General features: G+C 53.0%; 1 protein-coding gene across 4 annotated transcripts in view; it reads left to right on the forward strand.

Annotated features, from left to right (window-relative positions):
- Positions 1–20,165, forward strand: part of LUC7L (LUC7 like) — a 36,965-nt gene extending 16,800 nt beyond the window's left edge. For 2 of the 4 annotated variants that reach the window (XM_080829779.1, XM_080829781.1), the window contains 7 exons: positions 4,352–4,462; positions 5,561–5,704; positions 10,833–11,009; positions 14,195–14,283; positions 18,283–18,312; positions 18,853–19,057; positions 19,802–20,165. In XM_080829779.1, coding sequence (XP_080685905.1) covers positions 4,352–4,462; positions 5,561–5,704; positions 10,833–11,009; positions 14,195–14,283; positions 18,283–18,312; positions 18,853–19,024 — 723 coding nt within the window. In that variant the 3' untranslated portion in view covers positions 19,025–19,057; positions 19,802–20,165. The remainder of the gene's footprint in view (positions 1–4,351; positions 4,463–5,560; positions 5,705–10,832; positions 11,010–14,194; positions 14,284–18,282; positions 18,313–18,852; positions 19,058–19,801) is intronic. The other 2 variants (XM_080829778.1, XM_080829780.1) reach the window with 1 other exon arrangement.
- Positions 20,166–23,549: the final 3,384 nt, after the last annotated feature.

Below are 23,549 nucleotides of genomic sequence, written 5' to 3' on the forward strand. Positions count from 1 at the left end.
CCTGGGTGGCTCAGTGGGTTAAAGCCTCTGCCTTCGGCTCAGGTCATGAGACCAGGGTCCTGGGATCGAGCCCCGCATTGGGCTCTCTGCTCAGCAGGGAGCCTGCTTCCTCCTCTCTCTCTGCCTGCCTCTCTGCCTACTTGTGATCTCTGTCTGTCAAATAAATAAATAAAATCTTAAAAAAAAAAAAAAGGAAGTAAGGGCTACGTGTTAGAATGCTTCCGTAAATCTTTTAAAATCTATTTGTTTGAAGAAACTAATTTTTTAGAAGTCTCATACCCTGGATTTTGGTGATTATAGCTTCATGATGTCTTGTTTAACATGTTTCCCCGGTCCTCGAAATTCTTGCACTGTAGGCGTTGGGTGTGGAGGCTTGATCGTCGATCGGATTTAGGTTCTGCTTTGTGACTGGAACATTCTGAGGCGGAGCTTTGCACCTGCTCTTGGACCACCTCCGCGGCGGCAGTGGTTGCAGCGGCTTTGACCTGCTGATGGTCAGGGGCCCTGTGCTTTCAGCAGCAGATGAGCGTTATTGCCCAGATGCGTCATTTCACAAAGGGTGCCGCGTCTCTTACTAATGTGAGCACGTGTAGGGCTGTCGCTTGGTTCGGACTTTACCAGAACAGAAGGTGAAGCCTCTCCCCTGCTCTGCTCGTCAGTCATCTGGTTGCCTCTAGAAGTAACCAGCGTCTCCCGTTGGCTTTAGGGGCAGACGGCGTGTCTGCATTCCTCCTGTTACGCGAGTGGCAATTTCTACACTTACTCGAACCTGCCCCTCCCTTTTTTTGTTTCACTTCTTAGTATACCTATGTGTAGAGTTTCTTACTGCTTTTTGTGGCTGCACAGCCTGCCAAGGGATGGTACCTGCTTTACATGACCAGTCCCCTGTAGGTGATCGTGGTCTGCATTACACACTGCCATTGTGCGCATGTCTGCGCCGTCGGCACGCATCGGGGGAGCTTCCGAGACGCCGAACCCTTGCGTCAGAGGGTATCTGGGGTTTTGATGATACCATGCTCCCACTGGCAGGCAGAAGAGTTCCCACCTTCACATCTTTGCTGATAGTGAGTAACCTTGTTTTGGGGTCTTGGTCAGGCAGAGTTCCTGGAAGGTGATTCTTTGTGTAGGTGTTGCCTGCCTAGACCCTCAGCTTGAGCGTGGTGGGTGGAACCGCTGGGGCACCTGTCCTCACTGTTGTCTCCTTGTAGCCTAAGATAGCCTCAGGCTGACCATGCCAGGGCCAGGCCTTGACTTCTTGACAGTGTTTTCTCCAGAAATTCCTTAGGAAGGGCTGTATGACGTCTGCTGCTAGGTGATCTGTGTAACAACATTGCAGATTTCTCAACTTGAACACTGGCAGACAAACCACAGTATTAATACTTTAATTCAACCCGTGAAGCTGTTACGGAGCAGTACAATTGAGTTAGAGTCCACACTACTGAAAGTATGAAGAATTTGATTCTTTTTAACTCAGTAAAAACAGTTAACTTACTCCCCAAATTGTCTTGGTTTGTGATGTTTTATTTGACAGGTTTCTGAAACTACACATCGTATCAACAAATTTCCAGACTGTCTTTAATATACCAGTTGAGACCGGTTCTGATTATACCTACTTTTTCTGTCTACGATGAACCGTATAATAGTTACTAGGTCAGATATCCCGGGCAGGGATCCCTTTGTGACCTTGGGCAAGTTACTGTAACTTGTTCTATTCATCTATGAACTGGGCTGGTGGTGGCCGCCTTGGAGTTGTGCACATTGAGTGGAGGGACTTTGGAGCCAAACCATAAGGGTCCTTGGAGCCTGATGCCATCACTTAGTAGTTTGGAAACTGTACCTCAGTTTCTTCATCTGGGAAGTGGAGACTTTAAGTTTCCGTGTGGCCGTTTTAAGGCACATGTGGACACGCAGCATAGCACAGGGGCTCATGTTCGCTGTGACCAGTCTCCCTGAGAGCGCACGTCAGGCTCCCGGATCTCTGGCTGGTGGTGTCATCTCTGCTGGGCTGGCGACACTGGGAACAGCGCCGCGCAGTCCTGAGTGTGGAGGAGCGGCCTCCAGCAGCAGTGACACTCAGTTGCCTCCTGGTGTCAGAGCTGTGCTCAGGCCTCCTCAGCAGTCTGCGTTTCATCACAGCACGCCGAAGCTGGAGAGGTTGGGGGACCTTCTAGAGAATGGTGGGTTGTGATTAGGGCTTAATTTATAGACTTGAATATCCTTTCGTTTTTAAGATTTTATGTATTTATTTGACAGAGAGTGAGAGAGCACAAGCAGGGGGAGCAGCAGAGGCAGAGGGAGAAGCAGGCTCCCCGCTGAGCAGGGAGCCCAATGCAGGGCTCAATCCCAGGACCCTTGGGGTCACGACCTGAGCCGAAGGCAGATGCCCAACTGACTGAGCCCCCCAAGAGTGTCACCTCTTAAAGAATGTGGCAGTTAAACGATGTCTCTGGTCTGCTGCGTCTGTAGCTAATTGGATTCTGCTGAAACTGCAGCTCGTTTCTTTAATGGATTGTGACGTGTCACCACTTGACCCCTGACAAGTGGATTCCTGGGTCTGTCTCAGGTGTGAGACCACTCTGGGCAGTTAACGGAAGGATCTGCACCGTAGATTCAGTACCTCTGTGTGGGTGAAGCCAGGGCATTTGAGGATGATCTGCCAGGATCCGTCGTCCCTTACGAGCACAGGAGTCGTGCAACCTGTGTCAGCTTGCCGGCACTGGATCCTGGCGAGTTACCACCCTGTCAGCAGAATGGTCAACTCTGTATCTTTCCAGGAAGTGTGCTGCATGCAGACAGATGATGATTATTGTCTTTCCTGACCGGTTTCATGTGAACATAGTGAAATGTTTATCAGGGAAAGTATTTGAATGGCCCCACCACAGGAGAGAGGTCCTGAATTCCCGGAGCGAATGAATGTGGAGCGAAACCGGGAGTTGGCGCCAGTGGGTGATTGTACTTCAGGGTTTCTCCAGTGCCTTCAGGGGCTTGGCACCACCGCAGAACTTCTCTGTCTGAACTGTGTCCAGCTGTGCGTTTATTTGAAAAGAGATTTTCAGATTTCTGGAGGAGACCATATCCCTCTTGTCCATTCCAGTGTCACACCGCTCCTTGTAGAGAGCTTTCTTAACAGCTGATCTGCTGACTTGCTCCCTCTGGCCGTCTTTGGGTGGAGGGACATAGATTATTACCACTTGGTCTTTGGTTTTGTTTTGTTTTTAAGATCCTATATATTTATTTGGGAGAGAGTTTGAGAGAGAGAGAGATCATGAGCAGGGGAAGGGGTAGAGAGAGAAGCAGACTCCCCGCTGAGCAGGGTGCCCGATGCAGGACTTGAGTCCAGGATCCCGGGATCACGACCTGAGCCGAAGGCAGACGCTTCACCAGCTGAGCCTCCCCAGGCGCCCCAGAAGGCAGCTGTGCTTCATCACCACTGGGTCTGCTGGCCTGTCATCTGCTTTCTGTCATCTCCACCCAGGGCTGTTTCTTCCATACGTTTTGGTGATAGATCCCGTGACCCAGGCCTGTCATCTTATGCTCGCCTCTCTCGCTGTCATGCTTCACACAGTGCCAGCATCTGCGAGTGGACTAGTGGCCGTAATTTGGGAGGTGCTGCTTGCTGGTCACTGGGGTAGCCGGACAGATACCCTGTTTATATGTTTACCTGAAGTTATGCTGGGGCCTGGGGCTGGTCATGGCAGATCTGCTGCCTAACACATGTGAAGCAGCTTATTAGTGTCCGTGTTTCCCCCACAAGTCTTTTCAGAGTGAGCAGTTAGATGTCTAGAGTTTCTTTTCCTTTATTTCTTTGGGTAAGTAGTAACCAGTTTTCCTGCTACTTTAGACAGGCAATAACTAACTGTGCTCACAGCTCTCAGTAATATTTGTTCTATTGTTTTGTTTTGAGGTGGAAGGGGGAACTCTACCCTCAGAACATGAGGGAATAATATTTACGTGGCTCACACAGACCAGTGAGTACATCATCCGCACCCCCACAGCTCACCAGAAGAGGGCCTCCGATCCTAGTCTCAGTCCAGCCTTTCCTGCCCCTCAGAGAACGCTATTAATTATGGCCTAAAATAGTCCGGGAAATGTTATTGAGGGATGGGGGTCCTTTTACAAAATTCGAGAGATAAATCAGATGAGAAGACCATGCTTCTGAATGATCACTCGGTTTCACAGAGCCCCTTGGTTTAATGTGGTTATGGATGTGCTAGCTGTAGCATAGTTTAAGATCTTCCCACCGAACTTACAGGCTTTAAGAAACCAACCCAGGAGTGTATGTCCTGTTGAACTGATGGGTTCCACGACCTTCCTCATGACTGATCACAGCTCTCTGATTCTCCTGAGCTAGGCGATGGATCACTTGGAGTCCTTCATTGCTGAGTGTGATCGGAGAACTGAGCTTGCCAAGAAGCGGCTGGCAGAGACACAGGAGGAGATCAGTGCAGAAGTTTCTGCGAAGGTATGCCTGGGACTTTCTCCTCGAGCTGTGTGTGTAGCTCGCTGTGTGCCGAAAACCAGCCTGCCAGCAGGCTGACAGCACTGTTACGGTTACCATCGGCACTGACCGCGTCTTTGGGGGGGACAGTCCGTGCTGCCTCAGTGCGTCCCAGTAAGGAGAGAAGGCGGTCAGCAAGTTCTCTGCTCCCTGGAGCTGCTTGCTGCCTCCGTCCCTCCTCCACTGTCCGTGTTTATCAAAGTTTGCCTTCTTAACACCCCCACATAGAACCGTAAGTGGGGGACGTTTAGTTGAGCAATGGTTAGACTGTGGTGCAGCTGTCCTGAAGAATGGAGACGGTAGATCCGTGTGTCATTGGCCTATGAGCACATTCTGTTTCCTGTCTTTGAGTGCAGCTAATGAATCTCTTCAGTGTTCTCTCCTCTCAGTTTTGTAAAAGCATTGTTTGGGATATGTGTAGTTGCTATTTTATTCATTTATTTATTTTTAAGATTTTATTCATTTATTTGACAGAGACACAGTGAGAGAGGGAACACAAGCAGGGAGTAGGAGAGGGGGAAGCAGGCTTCCGGCCGAGCAGGGAGCCTGATGCGGGGCTCGATCCCAGGACCCTGGGATCATGACCTGAGCCGAAGGCAGAGGCTTAACAAGCGAGCCAGCCAGGTGCCCCAGCTATCTTATTTCTAAAATTAAATCCCAAATGATTGGGCATTTTGCTTACAGTACAGATGTATGCACTTAAACTGGACATTTTATGGCCCTTACGCAGAAGGTTGAGTGGTGGTAGAAGATGGGAGAAGAGACAGTCTAGAAAGTGACCACCATGATGACCCTGGCCACCATGTTGGACATGACAGGTGTGGTGCTGCTCTTAGGGACTGCAGCCGGCTGGGTTAGTTTAAGGTCAGCGGAGGCAGTAGAGATGCCAGAGTTGTTAGAGTTTGCTTGTGATCCCATGAGGACCGTGGCTGTTCCGTGTAGTTTTGGTAGAACGGAGCAGAAGTACAGCAGGAGAAACACGCATTGTCTCTGTGTTAAGATCTTTCGGTTTTAGATGTCTGCTCACCTGATTCTCTGCCTCACCTGATTGTCTTCTTTCAGGCAGAAAAAGTACATGAGTTGAATGAAGAAATAGGAAAACTTCTTGCTAAAGCTGAGCAACTGGGAGCTGAGGGAAATGTGGATGAATCCCAGAAGATTCTTATGGAAGTGGAGAAAGTCCGTGCGAAGAAAAAAGAAGCTGAGGTCAGTGGGAAAAGGTCTTCAAGAAAGGAGATGTTGTAACCCCTGAATGTTGACCGTTTGGGCTAAAGTTAAACTTGGATTTTTCGAATGTTGGGAAAAAGTTGGAAGTAGGATGCTATGTGGACAGGGTTGTAGGATTTGGAGGCTGCGCATACTTGGGTTTGTGCCTTTGCTCTGTCCCGTGACCCTCGTGTGATATCACGCCCGTCACCGGCCAGCCCTGCGCATGACACCTGTATGCAGAGCGCAGTCCCGAGAGCTGAAGAGTCACTGCGGTGGCGGCAGTTTACTTTCTAGGGGTTTGCCGGGCTGTGGTGGCAGCTCAGCCGGTGTGATGGCGCCAGAGCTATAGAGCAGGCTGCCCTGCAGACCAGAGCCTGGCTGTTCTTGGTGACGCGGCATGGCATGTCTGGCAGAGAGAACCTGTGCAGTCTGAGGGTCGCGTCTGAGTGGTGTCTGCTGGGGTACCGGGCCGGGACACACTGGCAGGGTGGTGGAGAAGCTGAGTCAGAGACTCACTGTAGTGTTGGCAACTGTTCTCTCTAGGCTGTTTTATCCAATGGATATGCTCTGACTCCCAGATCTTTACCACTGACTGGAACTGGAAACGGCTCCCGTAGCCTTTGGGAATGGTGGCGATGGTAGAGTCAGAGGGAGGTGGGGACATCTGTATTCCTGGACTGAATGCTTGTTGGGCTCCACCTGTGTGCCGGATGGCTTTTAGTTGTTTTTGGTTTTTGTTTTTGTTTTTTTTTTCCCATTTTTTTAAAGGTTTTTTTTTTTTTAATATTTTTTAAATATTTTATTTATTTATTTGACAGAGAGAGATCACAAGTAAGCAGAGAGGCAGGGAGAGAGAGAGGGGAGGAACAGGCTCCTCGCTGAGCAGAGAGCCCGATGCGGGACCCGATCCTAGGACCCTGAGATCATGACCCGAGCCGAAGGCAGAGGCTTAACCCACTGAGCCACCCAGGCGCCCTAAAGGTTTTATTTATTTATTTGAGAGAGCAGAGCAGGAAAGAGCATGAGTAGTAGGGAGAGAGGCAGAAGAGAGGGAGAAGCAGATACCCTGCTGAGCAGGAAGCCCGATGCGGGGCTCAGTCCCAGGATTCCTGGGATCAGAACCTGAGCAGAAGGGAGAGGCTCAACGATGGAGCCGCCTGGGCGCCCCGGCTAGTTTTTAGTTGGCAGCAAGCCAGAGGACGCCCTCCTTGTGGAGACAGCGCTGGGGTTGGGCGGGGTCCAGAAAGAGGGTACGTGAACAGACGGATAAGAGTCATTCAGATGAAAATTGGTGGTCAGAAGAATGAGTCTGAGTTTGAGAGTGACTCTGTGTTTCCAGGGGTCTCCAGGTGAGTTTGGGTAATCCTGGAAGTGCCCTCGGCCAAGACCCACAGGCTGAGAAGATCATTAGAGCCGTGGGCTCGGGGAGGCTGGGTAGAGATGAGGAGATGAAGTGTAGGTGCCCCTGGTGCAGGTCTCGCTTGGGCCACCTCTGTAGCCCTGGTTCAGCATGGTGCTTAACACACAGTCAGAGGTCCGGAACGATGAACCGAAGGCATGGGTGGCGCGCAGGGCCCATGGGTGCTGTCACGATGCCCACCGGGGCGGTGGTAAGTCTGCAGAGCGGAAGGGTCACTCCAAGGGGGCCGTGCCTGCGTTGGGGTGAGCGGCACGATCCGTTGGAGGGCGGTGCTGGCATACTGCTTCATGCCCCTGGCAGAACAACATCCCCTTCAGTGATGTTCGTAGCTAATATGTCCATCCTTGAACGTGAGAGGGAAAGGAGCTCGTGGTACAGATGGATGTTGGTACATAAAATGTATTCACGCCCAAAGACAGATGGGCTCACGAAGGTGACAATTGCAGGTGACATTTGAATCAAATACCTTGAGTGGCATTTGTCACACCATGGAGGTGTAACTTGTTAAAGTTCCCAACAGTGTTCCCTGGTTTACAGAGTAGTTCCGTTTCTTGGAGATGGGGTTTATATTTAAATTCTGCGTTTTGTACAGGATTTAAATCCCTGAACACTTACTATAAATATAAATCATGTATATAAATCCTTATCACGGGATCTAAACCCCTGTCTCCTGAAACCGGAAATACGCGTTTATGTGTAGCACAGAGTTGGCTCCTTGGGTTGCTGACTGGTCTACCAGGAAGACCAGAGAGTCAGGAGGGAAGCTCTGGCTTCTTGGTACAGCCTGAGGCCCCACCCTTCATGCTTCCGAGAGCAGAGCAGACACGCGACATCCCTGGGCTGGCTCTGAGATCTGTATGTGGGTGTCAGTGATTGTAGATGAAGGGTTCCTCATGCGGATGTCTGCAGACAGCCCAGACAGGAGCAGGACAGGAGCAGGGGTGCCTGCTGTTCATGCCCAGGACTCGTAGCATCCTTACCCTGGCCAGTGTCCTCCATCCCGTCACTGGTCGTGCCCCCAGGAGGCAGCACCACTTCCTTAAAACCACTGCGCAAGACAGGCTGGTGTCAGGGGGGCCTCTGCCACGCTGCTCTGTGGTGGTGTGGCACCTGTGGGTCCCTTTGTGCTCTCAGCAGCAAGGGTGTTCAGTTGTCTCAAGAAATGATACCGAGAGATCCCATGTACCTTTATCCAGTTTCCCCCGGAGATGCCATCTTGAAAAACCATTGCACGGCGCAATAGAAAGGATGTTGACAGTCACGAAATATCCATCACCACTAAAATCCCTTCCTGACCCTTTTGTAGCCACATCCACTTCTCTGACAGCTACGAATCTCTCCTCCATCTCTCTATTCTGGTCATGTTAAGAATGTTATGTAAATGGAACATACAGTACTTGTTGATACTTTTTTTAAATTCAGTATAATGAGAGTTTATTTTGAAAGAAATTAGAGGGTGGTAGTCAAAGTTTCAGAATTACAGAAAGGGATAGAGTATCACAAATATGCATGGGCCCACTGAATTTATCATTTTGCCTAAGGTTTTTGGTTTTGTTTTTTCTTTTTAATGAAAGCTTTGGCACATCATAATGGAAATTCAGGTTCCCAGTGCTTCCCTCTCCAGTCCCCTCCCGCCCCTCCCCAGAGGCGGGCATTGGTGTGCATTCACTTGTTTTTATTCTTTATTACACGTGCGTGCTGCCCATAAACTCTGTGTGTGTGCGTGTGTGTGTGTGTGTGTGTGTGTGTGTGTGGTGTGGGTATGTTTTTGTGCTTTGTGCTTTAAAAAAAATCTCACAGAAATGCTGTGTCTGTCTGTCTCTCGCTTTCCTCGTCCACTCACCACTGTTGGCGAGGTCTCCGTGATGCCGCATACAACCTCCTTCAGTCTGTGGCTGCGGAGTTCTGTTTCATGAACCTGCGACTGTCTGTGGGTGATGTTCTCGGTTCTTGGTGGTTTCTCGTCTTCACAGACAGCATCCTTGTACTTGTTGGCTGGCACACGTATGAGCGTGTTCCGGAACGGATGCCCGGAAGAGTTCCCGGAAGGGGCGCACACCTGTCTGGCTTTCAGAGATAGTTCAGGTGCACTCCCTGTTAGTGGCACCAGTGTAGTCTGCTGCCGGTGGTGTATGAGAGTGCCTGGTTTTTGATGTCTTTGCCGGCTTAGTGAATGACGTGGTATCTTATTTTAATCTGCTTTTGCCAGGGAATTTTGAATGTGTGAATTAATGGAACATCCCTTTATTTGTTAGTTATTTTTTATTTTTTAAATTTTTTAAAAAGATTTTATTTGTCAGAGGGCCCACACACAAGCAGGGGGAAGCCCCCTGTTGAGCAAGGAGCCTGATGGGGATTCGAGCACAGGACCCTGGGATCATGACCTGAGCCGAAGGCAGAGGCTTTAACCCACTGAGCCACCCAGGCCCCCCTAGAATGCATTTCTTTTTAAGATTTTATTTATTCATTTGGGAGAGACAAGATAAGCACAAGCAGAGGTAGAGGGAGAGGGAAAAGCAGCCTCCACACTGAGCCAGCCAGAAGCCTGATGCGGGGCTCGATCCGAGGACTTGGAGATCATGACCTGAGCTGAAGACGGATGCTTAACATGAACATTTGAGCCACCCAGGTGCCCTGGAATGCACTTCTTAAATCTGGGTCTTTTTCTTAGAAAAAAAATTTTTTTAAAGATTTTATTTATTTATTTGACAGCACAAGCAGGCCAAGCAGCAGGGAGAGGGAGAAGCAGGTTCTCTGCTGAGCAGGGAGCCCAGTGTGGGGTTTGATCCCAGGACCCTGGGATCATGGACTGAGCCGAGGGCAGACATTTTTTTTTTTTAAAGATTTTTATTTATTTATTTGACAGACAGAGATCACAAGTAGGCAGAGAGGCAGGCAGAGAGAGAGGAGGAAGCAGGCTCCCTGTCGAGCAGAGAGCCCGATGTGGGGCTCGATCCCAGGACCCTGGGACCACGACCTGAGCCGAAGGCAGAGGCTTTAACCCACTGAGCCACCCAGGTGCCCCCGAGGGCAGACATTTAACCAACTGAGCCACCCAGGCACCTCTTAAACCTGGGTCTTAAAGGCATGTTTTGACTTTGGCACCAGCATCAGGAACCATATCTTACTTCATTTCTTCTGTATTACACATCTGTTCTGACTGGAGTTGCTGCCAGAGAGGTGTGTTTTAGTCTGTTTTGTTGGACATACTCTTTTTTGAAGAGTGTAATGTATTTGTTGGTCCAAATTTTAGCCTTTAGGGCAGAGTTGGCATACAGCTTTCTGGACCTTGGAACACCTCCATGAGTGGCTGTTGTGTATTTTGCTTGGTTGGTTGGTTTGGTTTTGGGGCTTTGTTTTTTGGAAGGCCCCTTTTGAAGAGTCTCCCTTGGTTCTCTGGTCCTCCTAGAGGTCTACACTGCACGTACTTGAGGCCTGCCTTCCCTGTTGGCCTCTGAGAGCAGACAGCCTCCTGCTTGTCCCGAGAAATTTGAACATCCCTTATTGCTTTGAAATCATGATTGTTCATTTCATAATAAACGATGGAAATGGAGTCAGTTACAAATACCTGAAGCTTGTAAATGATGAGTTTTTGTTTATTTCAAAGTTATCTCTATAGTCCCTTCAAATATTTCCATTCGGGGGTTGACAATTTAGTTGTGGTTCTGTGTACCTCATTTTCATTGCTTTGTTCCCATTCTCCAGGAAGAATACAGAAATTCCATGCCCGCGTCCAGTTTTCAACAGCAGAAGCTGCGTGTCTGTGAGGTCTGTTCGGCCTACCTTGGCCTCCATGACAATGACCGTCGTCTCGCAGACCACTTCGGGGGCAAGTTACACTTGGGGTTCATTCAGATCCGAGAGAAGCTTGATCAGTTGAGGGTATGTTAATATGTTGTTTCTGGAGAAACCCAGGCAGTCTTGTGATGGCTTTGTATTAACTTGTAGAAAACCTTGTGTTTTGACCTTTTTTTTCTTTTTTCTTTTCTTTTTCTTTTTTTTTTTTCTAAGATTTAATTATTTACTAGAGAGAGAGAGCGCGCACACAAATTGGGGAGGGGAGTGCAGAAGGACAGGCAGACTCCCAGCTGAGCAGGGAGCCCGACGTGGGGCTCAATCCCAGGACCCTGGGATCGTGACGTGACTTTAGACACTTAACTGAGCTACCCAGGCACCGCTGTTTTGATCTTTTCTAAGAATCTGTCTTGAATTTTGTAGTGAAATATTCAGAGTTTGTAATTTTGTTCACATGAGAACTAAGGTCTTAGAATCCAGAGGGAAAGGACCTTGACTATTTCTTTAGTTTGCACTTGTTTGCAGGAAAAAAACACAGTCTAGTCCTCTGGTACACAGAGCTCTCGCACACCCCTGAGATGGGAAGAACCCGTAGTCTTGTTTCTCTCCTTGGGCAGAGGTGTGCGCGTGGAGAGTGGTGAGGCTAGACAGAAGATCACATTGCCTGGCCCTTGCCTTTGAGCCTCCTTGGAAGGACGAGAACGTGGTGGGGTGTTTTGGACGGACTGCTCCACAGCTGCCCACCTTTGTCTCTTCCTCAGGCTCCTCCGTTTCCGGGGTTAGACTCTAAAACTTACCTTGGGTGTGGAATACTCAGAGGGAAGGGTGAGCATGTTTCGGATACTTTGAATTATTTTTCAGATTGGTGGAGTCCTCCCCACTGTGTAGGGACCACTAGGATGGGTTTCTGGGAGCTGTGCAGGTCTTCTTCCAGCCACATGAGAGTTGGTGGAAAGACACATGGCACCTGACGAGGACACTATGACAATGAAGGTGGAGGCCTTTTGTGTCCTTTGAAGGAGCAGGGGACAGCCCTGTACTTGAGAAGGGGTTTCCTGTAGGTGAGATGTAAACTTGGCACTGGGAGCAGAGCTGGGGTGGCTGCCACTGGTCTTAAAACAGTTTGCTTCTGTGCTCCCAGTAGAATTTTCAAAAGTGATACACTTTATTATAGATTTTTTAAAAAGATTTTATTAATTTATTTGAGAGAGAATGAGTGAGAGAGAGCATGAGAGAGGAGAAGGTCAGAGGGAGAAGCGGACCCCCCAAGGAGCTGGGAGCCCAATGCGGGGCTCGACCCTGGAAGTCCGGGATCATGACCTGAGCCCAGGGCAGTCGCTCAACCAACTGAGCCATCCAGGCGCCCTGTTATAGTTTTTTTTAAAGATACATTTATTTAAGAAAAAGAGCATGTATGTGAGCAGGGGGAGGGACGGGAGAGAATCAAGAGAGAATCCGCAAGTAGACTCTCCACTGAGCCCAGAGCCCAGAGATCATAACCTGAGCTGGAGTCAAATGCTTCATGGACTAACCCACCCAGGAGGCCCTTCCGTTTCTCCTTCAAATTGTATTTCCATTTCCTATCACACCATCATTTTGTTCTGATATTTTTTTTTATATCTGAAAGCCTTTTATTTTAACATGTATTTTTCCAGTAGAGATGAGACTATATTGAAGAATTTTCCTCAGAAACCTTAAGAACTTAAGTTTTTGTTTTTGTTTTTTTAAAGATTTTATTTTTCAGTAATCTTCACATGCAGCAAGGGGCTCCAACTTAAAACGCCAAGATCAAGAGCCACGTGCTCTACTGGCTGAGCCAGCCAGGTGCCCATGAGGAACTTAAGTATTAACTAGATCTAGAAGGCAGCCTTTGTGTTTGCAGAGTGAGTGGTACGAGGTTGATCCAGACAACCCAAACATATTACAGATTTTGATAAGGGCGATTAGACTAACAACAGAAAACACGTCTAGAAGTGCACCTCTGAACAGTCAGGAGGGCGGGAGCTCTGGGCCCTGGTCTGAGATGGCTTCGCTTACCGCGCTCCCAGAGGTCTCACCCCAGGCCACACGCCGAGGCAGTAGCACGGCAAGGCCTTCTTGCGTAGGGCTGGAAGGAAGCAGAGGTGTTTGGAAGGAGCTAATCCCAGACCACAACCCTGTGCTCAGTCACTTCCACTTTAGGAAGCCCTTCCGTCGAGGGGCTAAGATTCCCATCCTTGACCTTCATGTGTCCGTCCCGGGTGCCTGCTCGGAGCAGGGCACGTGAAGCGTGGGCTGGAGAGCCCAGGGGGCCACCAGGAGGGCTGTTGCACCTCGTGAGTGCTTTCAGGGGGCCAGCTGGCCTCTCCCCCTTAGTCCTTGTTGTACCCTTCGTTCAGGGGCCTGGCTCCAGTCTGCACCGAGGTGTGGGGTTATCCTTTGTGACTTCGTGAGCATGAGAAGATTGGTGGCCCTTTGTCTCCCTGGCCCTGTTTTACTCCCCCTTAGGGCTTCGTTCCGTCAGCAGGGAGTGGGGCATGAAGAGGCTTTGGGTTGATGTTCAGGGTCGGGGTGTGGAGCTAGTGCTCTGAGCTCAGCTGTGTCAGCTGTGTCCCATAGTGGAGTTTCCCTGGGCTCCCCCCGTCTCCTGCTTTGTCTTCTCTGCTCTGTCCACCAATGGGCCTGTGAGCCAGGTTTCGAGCTTGGTGCTGAAAGCCAGGGGTGGGTGCGCCTGGCCGGCTCTGTGGAGCACGTGACTCTTGATCGTGGGGTTGTACGTTTGAGCCCCATGGTGGGTGTAGAGAGGACTTCGTAATAAAATACCAAAGAACGCCAGCTCACGGTCTGCCTCCCCTGGTCTGCTGTCCCGTGAGGCCGGCTCTAAAGCCGCTGGAGTGCTCAGCACCCCAGGGACAGGCTGCTCCTGGCCAGCAGGGTATGGCAGACTTCCCACTGAGCAGGGAGCCCGATGCGGGGCTCGATCCCAGGCCCCCGACATCATGACTGAGCTGAAGGTAGACGCTTAACGACTGAGCCACCGAGGCGTCCCCATGATTTTTTTCTTTAAGATTTTATTTATTTGACAGAGACAGAGAGGGAACACAAGCAGGGGGCACGGGAGAGGGAGAAGCAGGCCTCCCTCTGAGCAGGCAGCACGGGGCTCCATCCCAGGACCCCGAGACCGTGACCTGAGCTTAAAGCAGACGCTTAACGACTGAGCCCCGCAGGCACCCCATAAATACTCACTGGTATAGCTTCTTCTCCTCTCGTTTTCCAACTTTTTGCTTATGTAGAAAACTGTGGCTGAAAAGCAGGAGAAGAGAAACCAGGATCGACTGCGGAGGAGAGAGGAGAGAGAGCGGGAGGAGCGCCTGAGCAGGAGGTGAGTCCACAGTGCGCACCTCACCCCAGCCCTGACCCTGCTCTTTCCTTGCAGTCTGGCCCGTAGCCGTCGAGGTCTGCCACGAACCTGCGTGGCCCTTAAGAGCAGAGCAAGCCGACACGCAGCCTGTTCAGAAGAGCGGGGTTTGGGCCGGCCTGGGGGAGCGCCGTGTGCTGTGGACAGTCGTCCGGGGCTGTGCGCGCTGCTGAGGCCACTGACCTGGTGTGCCCTGACCTGCCTCGTGGGTGCGCGGCGCTCAGCCAAGTCGGGCCGGAGCTGAGGCTCTCCGGAGCCGGAGCGTGCTCTGTCCGCGCAGCCATACTTGCTGGGGGGACGTCCGTCAGGGAAGGGCCGTCGGTCTGAGCAGACTCTGGAGCTGACCGAGGTGTGGGGCCCTGCTGAGAACAAGCCAAGGTGGTAGGGGTGGACGCCGCGGGAGTCCGGTGAAGGGGGCGCCGGGTTACAGGGAGGATGAGAAGGATCTGGGTGTGTTTTGGGGGTGGGGCTGAGAAGATCGGCTGGTGCAGGGTTGTGAGGCAAGCAAAGGGGAAATAGAGTGGGCCTCAGGGTTTCTGGCCTGGAGTTGCCACTGGGGGGAGGGGGATGGAGAAGACGGAGCAGTGTAAAGGGCTGTTGAGGGGGTGATGGGGGGTGGAATTTGGCTCTGGTCATACTCAGTTGGAGAAGCTTGGGAGACATCTGGTCAGAGTTCAGGGAGAAGGCTGGAGCCAGGACCACACTGTCGGGAGAGATCTCACCGTCCTCGAAAGGCCCAGAAGCTGGGCTTTCCTGGGAGAATTACTATATAATTCAGAAACGACAAATAACTGTTGAATTTTTTGTGTTTATTTTCATTACTTGAATTACCTCACAGATTTTGATTATAAAGAGATTCAAACAAAAACAAAAGAGATTCAAACAGTATAAAAATGTATTAAGCAAAACACCTACGTCCCTTTTTCCATCAAAGTGACCACTCCCTTGGCAGGGGGTGTGTGCATGTGCGGGTCCCTGTGGGAGCCTCGCCTCATCCCCGAGACCGTCCGCAGCGGGAGTGCTCTCGACAGCTGACACAGTGCCCTTGTGGTGACGCGCCTTAACTGCCCTTTTCCTCTCCACACCTTCGCCGTCGCGGCCCATCCCCACCCCCTGCCTCTGGCAACCACCAGCCTGTTCCTTCACTGTATCTGTGAGTTTGGGTTTTTTAGATTCTGCATATCACCGAGATCATAGGTTATTTGTGTCTCTCTGTGACTGATTTTACGTAGCGCAATGTCTTCGCGGTGCATCCGTGCTGTCACATACGGCAGGATGTCCTGTTTCATGGCTGAGGAATGCTGCCCTGTGTACGTACCTCACATTCGTCTGTGGGTGGACACTGGGTTGTCTCTGTGTCTCGGCCCTTGTAAATAATGATGCGATGAACGTGGGGGTGCGGAGGTCTTTTCAAGACCCTGAGTTCATTTTCTTGGGTAAACGCTCAGAAGTAGGGTCACGGGACCATATGGTAGTTCTAGTTCTGACCTTTTTTTTTTTTTTTTTAAAGATTTTATTTATTTATTTGACAGAGTGAGATCACAAGTAGGCAGAGAGGCAGGCAGAGAGAGAGGGGGAAGCAGGCTCCCCGCTGAGCAGAGAGCCCAATGCGGGACTTGATCCCAGGACCCTGGGATCATGACCTGAGCCAAAGGCAGAGGCTTAACCCACTGAGCCACCCAGGCGCCCCTAGTTCTGACCGTTTGAGACTCCTGCACACTGTCCCCACAGTGGCTCTGGGAGGTCCCTTGCCCGCCGGCCGGGCATGAGGGTTCCTTCTGCCCACGTCCTCACGCGCTTGTTACTTCTTCCCGTGTTTGTCATTCTGTTCTGTGTTGTGTTGGTTATTTCTTGTTGCTTCTCTAACAGATGTGAGGCCATCATACCCCACTGTGGTTTTGCTTTGCGTTTCCCTTGTGATGAGGGATGTGGAGCATCTTTTCATGTTCCTGTCAGCCACCTGTGTGTTCTCTTTGAAAAAAAAAAAGTTTGTTTGGATCCTCTACTTTATTTTTTATTTATTTCTGTAAAAACTTTTTAAAGATTTTATTTATTTATTTGAAGGAGAGCAAGAGAGAGAAACATAAGCTGGGGGCAGAGGGTGAGGGCAGGGAGCCAAACACACAGCTCGGTCCCAGGACTCCAAGATCATGACGTGAGCTGAAGACCCTTAGCCGACTGAGCGCCCCGTGTCCCAAGATCTCTGCTGCTTTTTACCGGAGTGGATTTTCTGTGGGGTTGCAGGCGTTGCTACATCTGGGTCTTGACCCTTACCAGGTCTCTGCCCACACGTGCTTTCCTCTTCCACTGCTGAGCCGCATTGTGTCTTGATGGTTCCTGTGCCGTGCAGACGTTTCCTGGTTTGACGCAGCCATATTGGTGTTTGGTTTTCCTATCCTTTTTAATAGCAGTTTTTTTACATTGATATATTTGTCAAGAGAGCACAAGTACACGAGCAGAGGGAGCCGTAGGCAGAAGGGGAAGCAGGCTCTCTGCTGAGCAAGGAGCCTGATGTGGGGACTGCGGGATCGTGATCTGAGCTGAAGGCAGACAGGCTTAACAGACCGAGCCACCCAGGCGCCCCTAATTTCATTTTTTTTTTTTAAGATTTTATTTATTTATTTGACAGTGATCACAAGTAGACAGAGAGGCAGGCAGAGAGAGGGGAAAGCAGGCTCCCTGCTGAGCAGAGAACCCGATGCAGGGCTCCATCCCAGGACCCTGAGATCATGACCCGAGCCGAAGGCAGAGGCTTAACCCACTGAGCCACCCAGGTGCCCTATTTTTATTTGACAGAGAACACAAGCCGGGGGAACAGGATGGGGAGAAGCAGGCTCTCCACTAAGCAGGGAGCCCGAAGTGGGGCTCAGTCCCAGTACCTTGGGATCATGACCCAAGCTGAAGGCAGAGGCTCAACTGGCTGAGCCTCCCAGGTGGCCTTGTTTTGTTTTTTAAAGATTTCATTTATTTGAGAGAGGTGGGTTAGGGGAGGACAAAGGGAGAGAGATCCTCAAGCAGACTCCCCACTGGGTAGAGCCTTATGTGGGGGGTCGTTCCTAGGACCCTGAGATTATGACCTGAGCCGAAACAGAGTCGGAAGCTTAACCGACTGAGCCATCCAGGTGCCCCTATAAATGAATGAGTATTTTAGTGATCATCCTGATTTTGGTATATTTCAGTGGTTTATAAAATTCCTTAGAATTTCTAGGACAGGGGCGCCTGGGTGGCTCAGTGGGTTAAAGCCTCTGCCTTCGGCTCAGCTCATGATCTCAGGGTCCTGGAATCGAGCCCCACATCTGGCTCTCTGCTCAGCGGCAAGCCTACTTCCTCCTCTGTCTCTGCCTGCCTCTCTGCCCACGTGCGATCTCTGTCAAATAAATAGATAAAATCTTAAAAAAATAAAAGAAGAAGAATTTTTAAGACAAAGAAATTTAATGTGTAAATATTAGTAGGTGTTGGAAGAACTGCTTTCTAAGAACCTATCAGATCACCCTTCAGATAGAGGAACATCTTCTGTCACATCCCGCTCAACACATTGTGCTGGTGATCTTGTTCGTTTTTGCTGTAGAACAGGTTGTAGAATGAGGACCCACGTTATCGCGTATTTCCCAAGGAGGTCATGTCACCCTCACCGAGCAGTGAACTTGTGTCTGGAGCTCGAGGCTTTGCTTCAACTTTGGTGTCCTCTGGTGACTTTAGATCCTGCCCGTTGTTGGCATCTGCTCTGTGACAGTCTGCGTAGCTGTGCGAGTCCGTTGTTGAGCTCCGGGTGTAGCGTCTGACCCCTGGGGCTGGGAGCTGGCCTCATACCGTGAGCGTTGACACTTGGAGCTGTGGGCCTGGGAGTGCATGAGCCGCTAGAAAACAACAGGACTCGGTGGGAAGCCGGTACTCCTTCGCCTTGTATGCCGTGGGGCACGGCTGTTCGGGGAAAATTGTTCATCCTTTTCTTTTCCATTTTAGGTCTGGATCCAGAACCAGAGATCGAAGGAGGTAGGTTTCCAGATCCATTAACATGTTCGTTTGAGAGGGAGAGAGAGTCCCAGTCAGATGCTGCCCTGTGCGCGTGGCCTGTCCTGGACCTCATTCTCATGACCCTGAGGTCACAACCTGAGCCGAAACCAAGAGTCATTTAACTGACTGAACCACCCACGGCCCTCCTCCATGCGTTTTTTCCTTAATAGTTAACTTTTACAGCTTCGCGCTTGTTATCTGGTCGGCAGGGCTGGTGAGGGACCACGCTCAGGCCCAAGCTCAGACCCGTCTGTCTGTTGTCAGGCCGGTTAGGGCGTCAGTGCAGCAGAGGGACCCACCGTAAATGAGGGGGGGTGGTCACAAGGTACTGGCGAGGCCTGTGGGGTGGCAGGTGTTTTCAGGAAGCATCAGTGGGAGGAGGCCATACTTGTGCATCGATGGGACTGTTGTGAACCCCAGTTGTAAATTTGTAGGGGGGAAGGGGAGATGCTCCCGCTAGAGAAGGGCTGTTGGGATGAGGCATCCCAGCCTTCCGAGCCTTCTGGTTGTCTGCTGCAGGTCACGATCCCGGGACCGGCGTCGCAGGAGGTCCAGATCTACCTCCAGGGAGCGACGAAAGTCATCCCGATCCCGGTCCCGAGACAGACACCGGCGCCACCGCAGCCGTTCCCGGAGCCACAGCCGGGGCCACCGCCGGGCTTCCAGGGACCGGAGTGCGAAATACAAGTAACTACTCTGACTCCTTCAGTAGCTGCAACCAGGAGTGAGCCCCTTCTCTTTGTGTTCCCAGGGTCTTCTGGGGGTCTGTCATTGGGGCCTGTTGGCCGTACCTGGTAGGGACGGGTCTGGGGCTTTTGTTCAGGACCTGGAGGGGCATCTGTGCAACTGAGTGTTGGAGCCTTGAGGAGTCGTGAATGGGGCCCAGCGCGCAGGGGGCTGTAAGCGCAGGGCAGCAGGTGGATTCCGGGCTGGGACAGTTGAGAAGTGTGGAGGTGGTTACATGGGCTCAGCTCCCTTGTGACCGGCCGCACGCTCGCTGTCCCCTCAGTGCACAGAGCCCCTGAGATCTGTGTCCTGACCAGGCCCTACTTACCTCTGCTGTGGTTTTCTTAAGGAAAACAACCCAGAAAACATCGACCCGCGCACTTTGAGGGAAACACCGTGAGCACCTTTGTGTGCTGGATTACAGCCTTTCTTCCGCTGTGTCTGTGTAAGGGTCATACCCCACATGTGCGCAGCGTGGTCTTGCTCTGGTCACGTTACAGCAAAAGCCTACCCCGTTGGGAGAGAGGTTTGCAAACGGCACTCTGGAGTGGCTTCCTCAACACTCCTGTGTAGCCGCCGGGGCGCTGGGCGGCCGGCTGCCCTCTGCCTGCTGAGGGCTTCCCCGGGGGTGCTCCGTCGAGGCCTTCCCTGACCCGATGTTGAGGCTCCAAGCTGCCCGTGCTTAAGGGTCCAGCCGGAAGGGGGATGCAGCCTCCTCTGAGCCTCGGGTCTCCTTTCCCAGGTTCTCCAGAGAGCGGACGTCGAGGGAGGAGTCCTGGGAGCACGGGCGCAGTGAGCGAGGGGCCGCTGACTGGAGGCTGGAGAGCTCCAACGGGAAGACAGCTTCGCGGAGGTCGGAGGAGAAGGAGGCTGGCGAGATCTGAACCCACAGCCGGGCCTGTAAATAGTCTGACGAACATTGGACACAGCCTAAAGTTACCCTTTATATTTGCTGGATACAACTCCTCTTTTGTAGTTAACGGTTTCTATTGTTGGGAGCTAGCTGTGGGGTTCTAGAGATGTACAGAGTTGCTCCTGTGTTCTGGGTTATGTCGAGTAGGAATAAATAAATCTGACGGACGGCCTCCTACGGCTGCGGTGGGGTCTCTGCTGTCCCTCTGTGCCCTGGAGACTCACTGCGGCCTTCCAGCTGGTGGCCCGTTTCACACGCACCGCTTTAGGAAGGGCCGCCCACCTGGTCTGCCGTTGGCAGCCTCAGCCCGACTCCAGTGAGCCACACTGCAGCTCCCCCTTCGGGAGTCACCTAAGGACAGAGACAGGCGTTTGGACAACATCCATGGGACAGGCGCACGGTCCTCGGGGGTGGGGATGCTGGTTTGGGTCAGGTTGTAGTTGGACTGACACCAGCCTGGTGGTGGTACCCGTGCTCTCAGATGTTCTAAGAGCCCAGATTGAGCTCTTCTGGAAAGGGTAACAGCGATCTCTTCTCACATGTTGGGGGCAGGGGTTGGTTTATTCTAGGAGAGAGCTTCTGATGGCCGAGGTGTGGGAATAGTCATCGCTTCTCTCCCTGTGCAGAGGTGGCTCAAAGGGCCTGTGGTCACTGGGTCTGGATCCCGTGGCCACCAGCACCGTACCGTGGCCAGTAGTCCTGCCCTGGGCTCTGCTGCCGGAATCTGGCCTCTCCTCGGGAGGTGTGCGGGTAGTGGGTGCTCTTGCCGCACAGGTGTTCCCGGCCGGGTGTCGTCGGGGTGTCCTTCCCACGGCCCTTGTCTGGGGCCCAGGGCTGAGGCAGGAGGCAGGGGCCTCGCTGGAGTATACTCTGCTCACGGCAGGCAGGGTGGGGGGGTTGCTGCCAGGGGTCAACAGCTGCTTGGTAGCTCGTGCAGACCCCACGCTAGTTGAGGAGAGGTGTGTCCTCTAGGGTGTGGGAGGTAGATGCAAGGGGCTGCAAGCCACGAGTGGGCTAAGGGTGGTCCTGAGGAGGGGAGGGGCGGAGGGGATGAGGCCTGGGATCGTGGGTGCCTGACCGCTCCGCCGCCTGGCCTGTGGCCTTCAGAAAGCGGGCTGAACCCTGTCCGGGAGCAGGAGGGCACGCAGCCAGGAGCCAGGACGACAGGACCTCCCGCCTCGTGCCTCGTCTCCTGGAGGGGGGCTTGAAAAAAGACAAACTGTAGTAAAATACGCAGAGCTCCGCATTCCAGCCGTTATTACGTGTGTTCGTGTGTTGTGCAGCCGCCACCACCGTCTGCGGAGGAGAGGTCTTTGAAAAAGCAGAGTGAAGACATCCGTGGACTTAGCAGTAGTGATGAGGGGTCAGCCACAAAGGTGAGGCTGAGGTCGAGACAGTTGCAGGGTGCCTGGTGCTGCGCCTGCCCCCCACACCTGTGAGTCCCGCCGTCTGCCTGGGAGCCGGCGGCCTTGAGCTCTTGGGCTGGCCTCTTCCAGCCTTGGTGCTGGAGGCAGCCGCCTGGCCCCGGCGCACCCCAGGCCCCTGAGCCTCAAGGGTTTCGAGTGTGTGGGAATGTGGTGCGCAGGCGGACCTGGGCCCTGCGCGGGTGCAGAGGAAGAGCCCGGATGGACGGAGGCCGTGCTCGGCACTCCAGGGACCCCGCGGCTTGCCCCGGTTGGGTTCCGGCAGAGGAGAGCTCCCAGACCGGGCGGGGGGCGGGGTGGCGTGTGCCTAGAGGAAAGCGTCCCTAAGTCGTAAGGGGCTGGGGCCGGAGGGGTCGCCAGCCCGCTCTGAGTCCTGACGAACGCGAAAGTGGGGGGGGGGGCACTTGCTGAGAGAGGAGCGGGGACCCCGGCCAGGAGGCACCTGCAGTCCCTGACGGGGTTCGCGTGGGTCGGGCCAACAGGAGCAGCTCTCCCGGGGCTCAGATCACGGTGGGGTCCGGGCTCCTGGCTGTGTGGGGGCCCTCGGTCCCTCCCAGACGCTGCTCACGAGCATCCTCCCCCCACCCCCCCGACGCACACCTGTCCAGTGGCAGAGGACGCAGTGACCAGCTCCTGGCGTGGGCTGTGGCCTCTCCGGACTGCACGAAGGCCCCAGGCTGTGCTGGGGGAGCGGTCCTGAGCCACAGCGAGTGGGACTTCCGGGGCCTCCCTCCAGACTCAAAATGGGGGCTTCCAGCCAGGCCCGCAACTGCAGTCTGGCGAAGGGAGGCTGGAGAGCCGGTGCTGGTCTCAAAGCCTGCATGGGAGCCCCTAGGGTCCCCAGCAGGGAGCGGCCACCCTGCGGTTGCCGTGTCTTAGGGTAAGTGGACAGTCTCCCTAGGGTAGCGGGGTGCACTTGGCTGTGCCTGGGAGTTGGGAGCGCCCTGTGCGAGGTGGTACCCGGCTGTGATTGGAGCAAGGGGGAGAGGGGATGTGCACCCCAGTGCTTTGGAGGGGACCCTCACCGAGGAGTGGGACGGTGGCCCCAGTGGGATTTGGGATCTGCATGTGGACCTGCTCAGGAAAGACGGGGACAGTGGAGTCAGGCATCAGAAATGCTTGGAGGACTTAAAACAGGTTACTGTCCCGCCTCCATCCTGATTTTCTGGGGAGGGGCCCGAGAATGTACTTTTATTATTTTGCAGGTAGATTATAATTGAGTTAGAACATAAAACCCAACCTGTTAAACACTTCAAGGTGTACAGTTCGGTGGTTTTAAATAGACCCACGATGTTTTGCTCTCTAGTTTACCATTTCTTAGTTTTAGAACATTTCATCATCCGCAAAAGGAAAGCCCGTTGGCAGACACTACCCCCGACACCAGCCCCAGACAAGCAGTGATCTTGCCGCGTCTGTCGGTTTGCCCGTTGTGGGCATGTCACGGGGGTGCAGGCGCCGCGGCTGACCGACGGGCTCCCGCTGCCGAGCGGGGTCTGCAGGGTTTGTGCCGCAGCCTGTGTCCGTACCTCCGACGCGAGTCTCCCCGGGCTGCTGGTGCTCTTGGTGTGAAGGGCACCGCGAGCTGGGGTGGGAGCAGCGGGGTGGGGAGAGGGGGGAGTTGGGGTGCCAGCGTCAAACGCTAAACAGCGTCTCTTCTGGGATGGGAAGCAAGCTGCCCCCGCGAGTCCTTGGAGCGGGGCCCCCAGCACGTGCCAAAGGTAACACTTGACCTTAGGAAAGGGGGTTGAGGAGTCCTGTCCTCAGCTGCTGGCACAGTTAATTGCTGTTCTGTCCACAGCACAGCCCCTGTGCCAGCCCCACAGACAGCCCTTCCCCGACTTCCCCACATCCCCACAGGCGCTTCATCTGGGCTTTCTCCGGTACCGGAGTCTGTGGTGCCGCATGGCCGTGCGCGCTCTATCACGGGTGACAGGGCGGATGGCTACTTCCGGACAGGGGCAAGGTCTCCCGGGTGCCTGTGGTCCCTGACCCAGGCCGTGCAGGAGTCCAGCCCAGGGGGCCAGCCCTCCCTGAGTGACACAGGGGTTCACAGGAAGGGCTGCAGGGACTTGCGGGCACTTTTTTTTTCTCTAGCACTTTCTGACCCCTTGTTCCTTGTTCCTGCTCTTTCCCTCCACGGGGCTAACCCTGCT

The sequence above is a fragment of the Martes martes genome, assembly GCF_963455335.1.
Source record: "Martes martes genome assembly, chromosome: 18".
NCBI lineage: Eukaryota > Metazoa > Chordata > Mammalia > Carnivora > Mustelidae > Martes > Martes martes.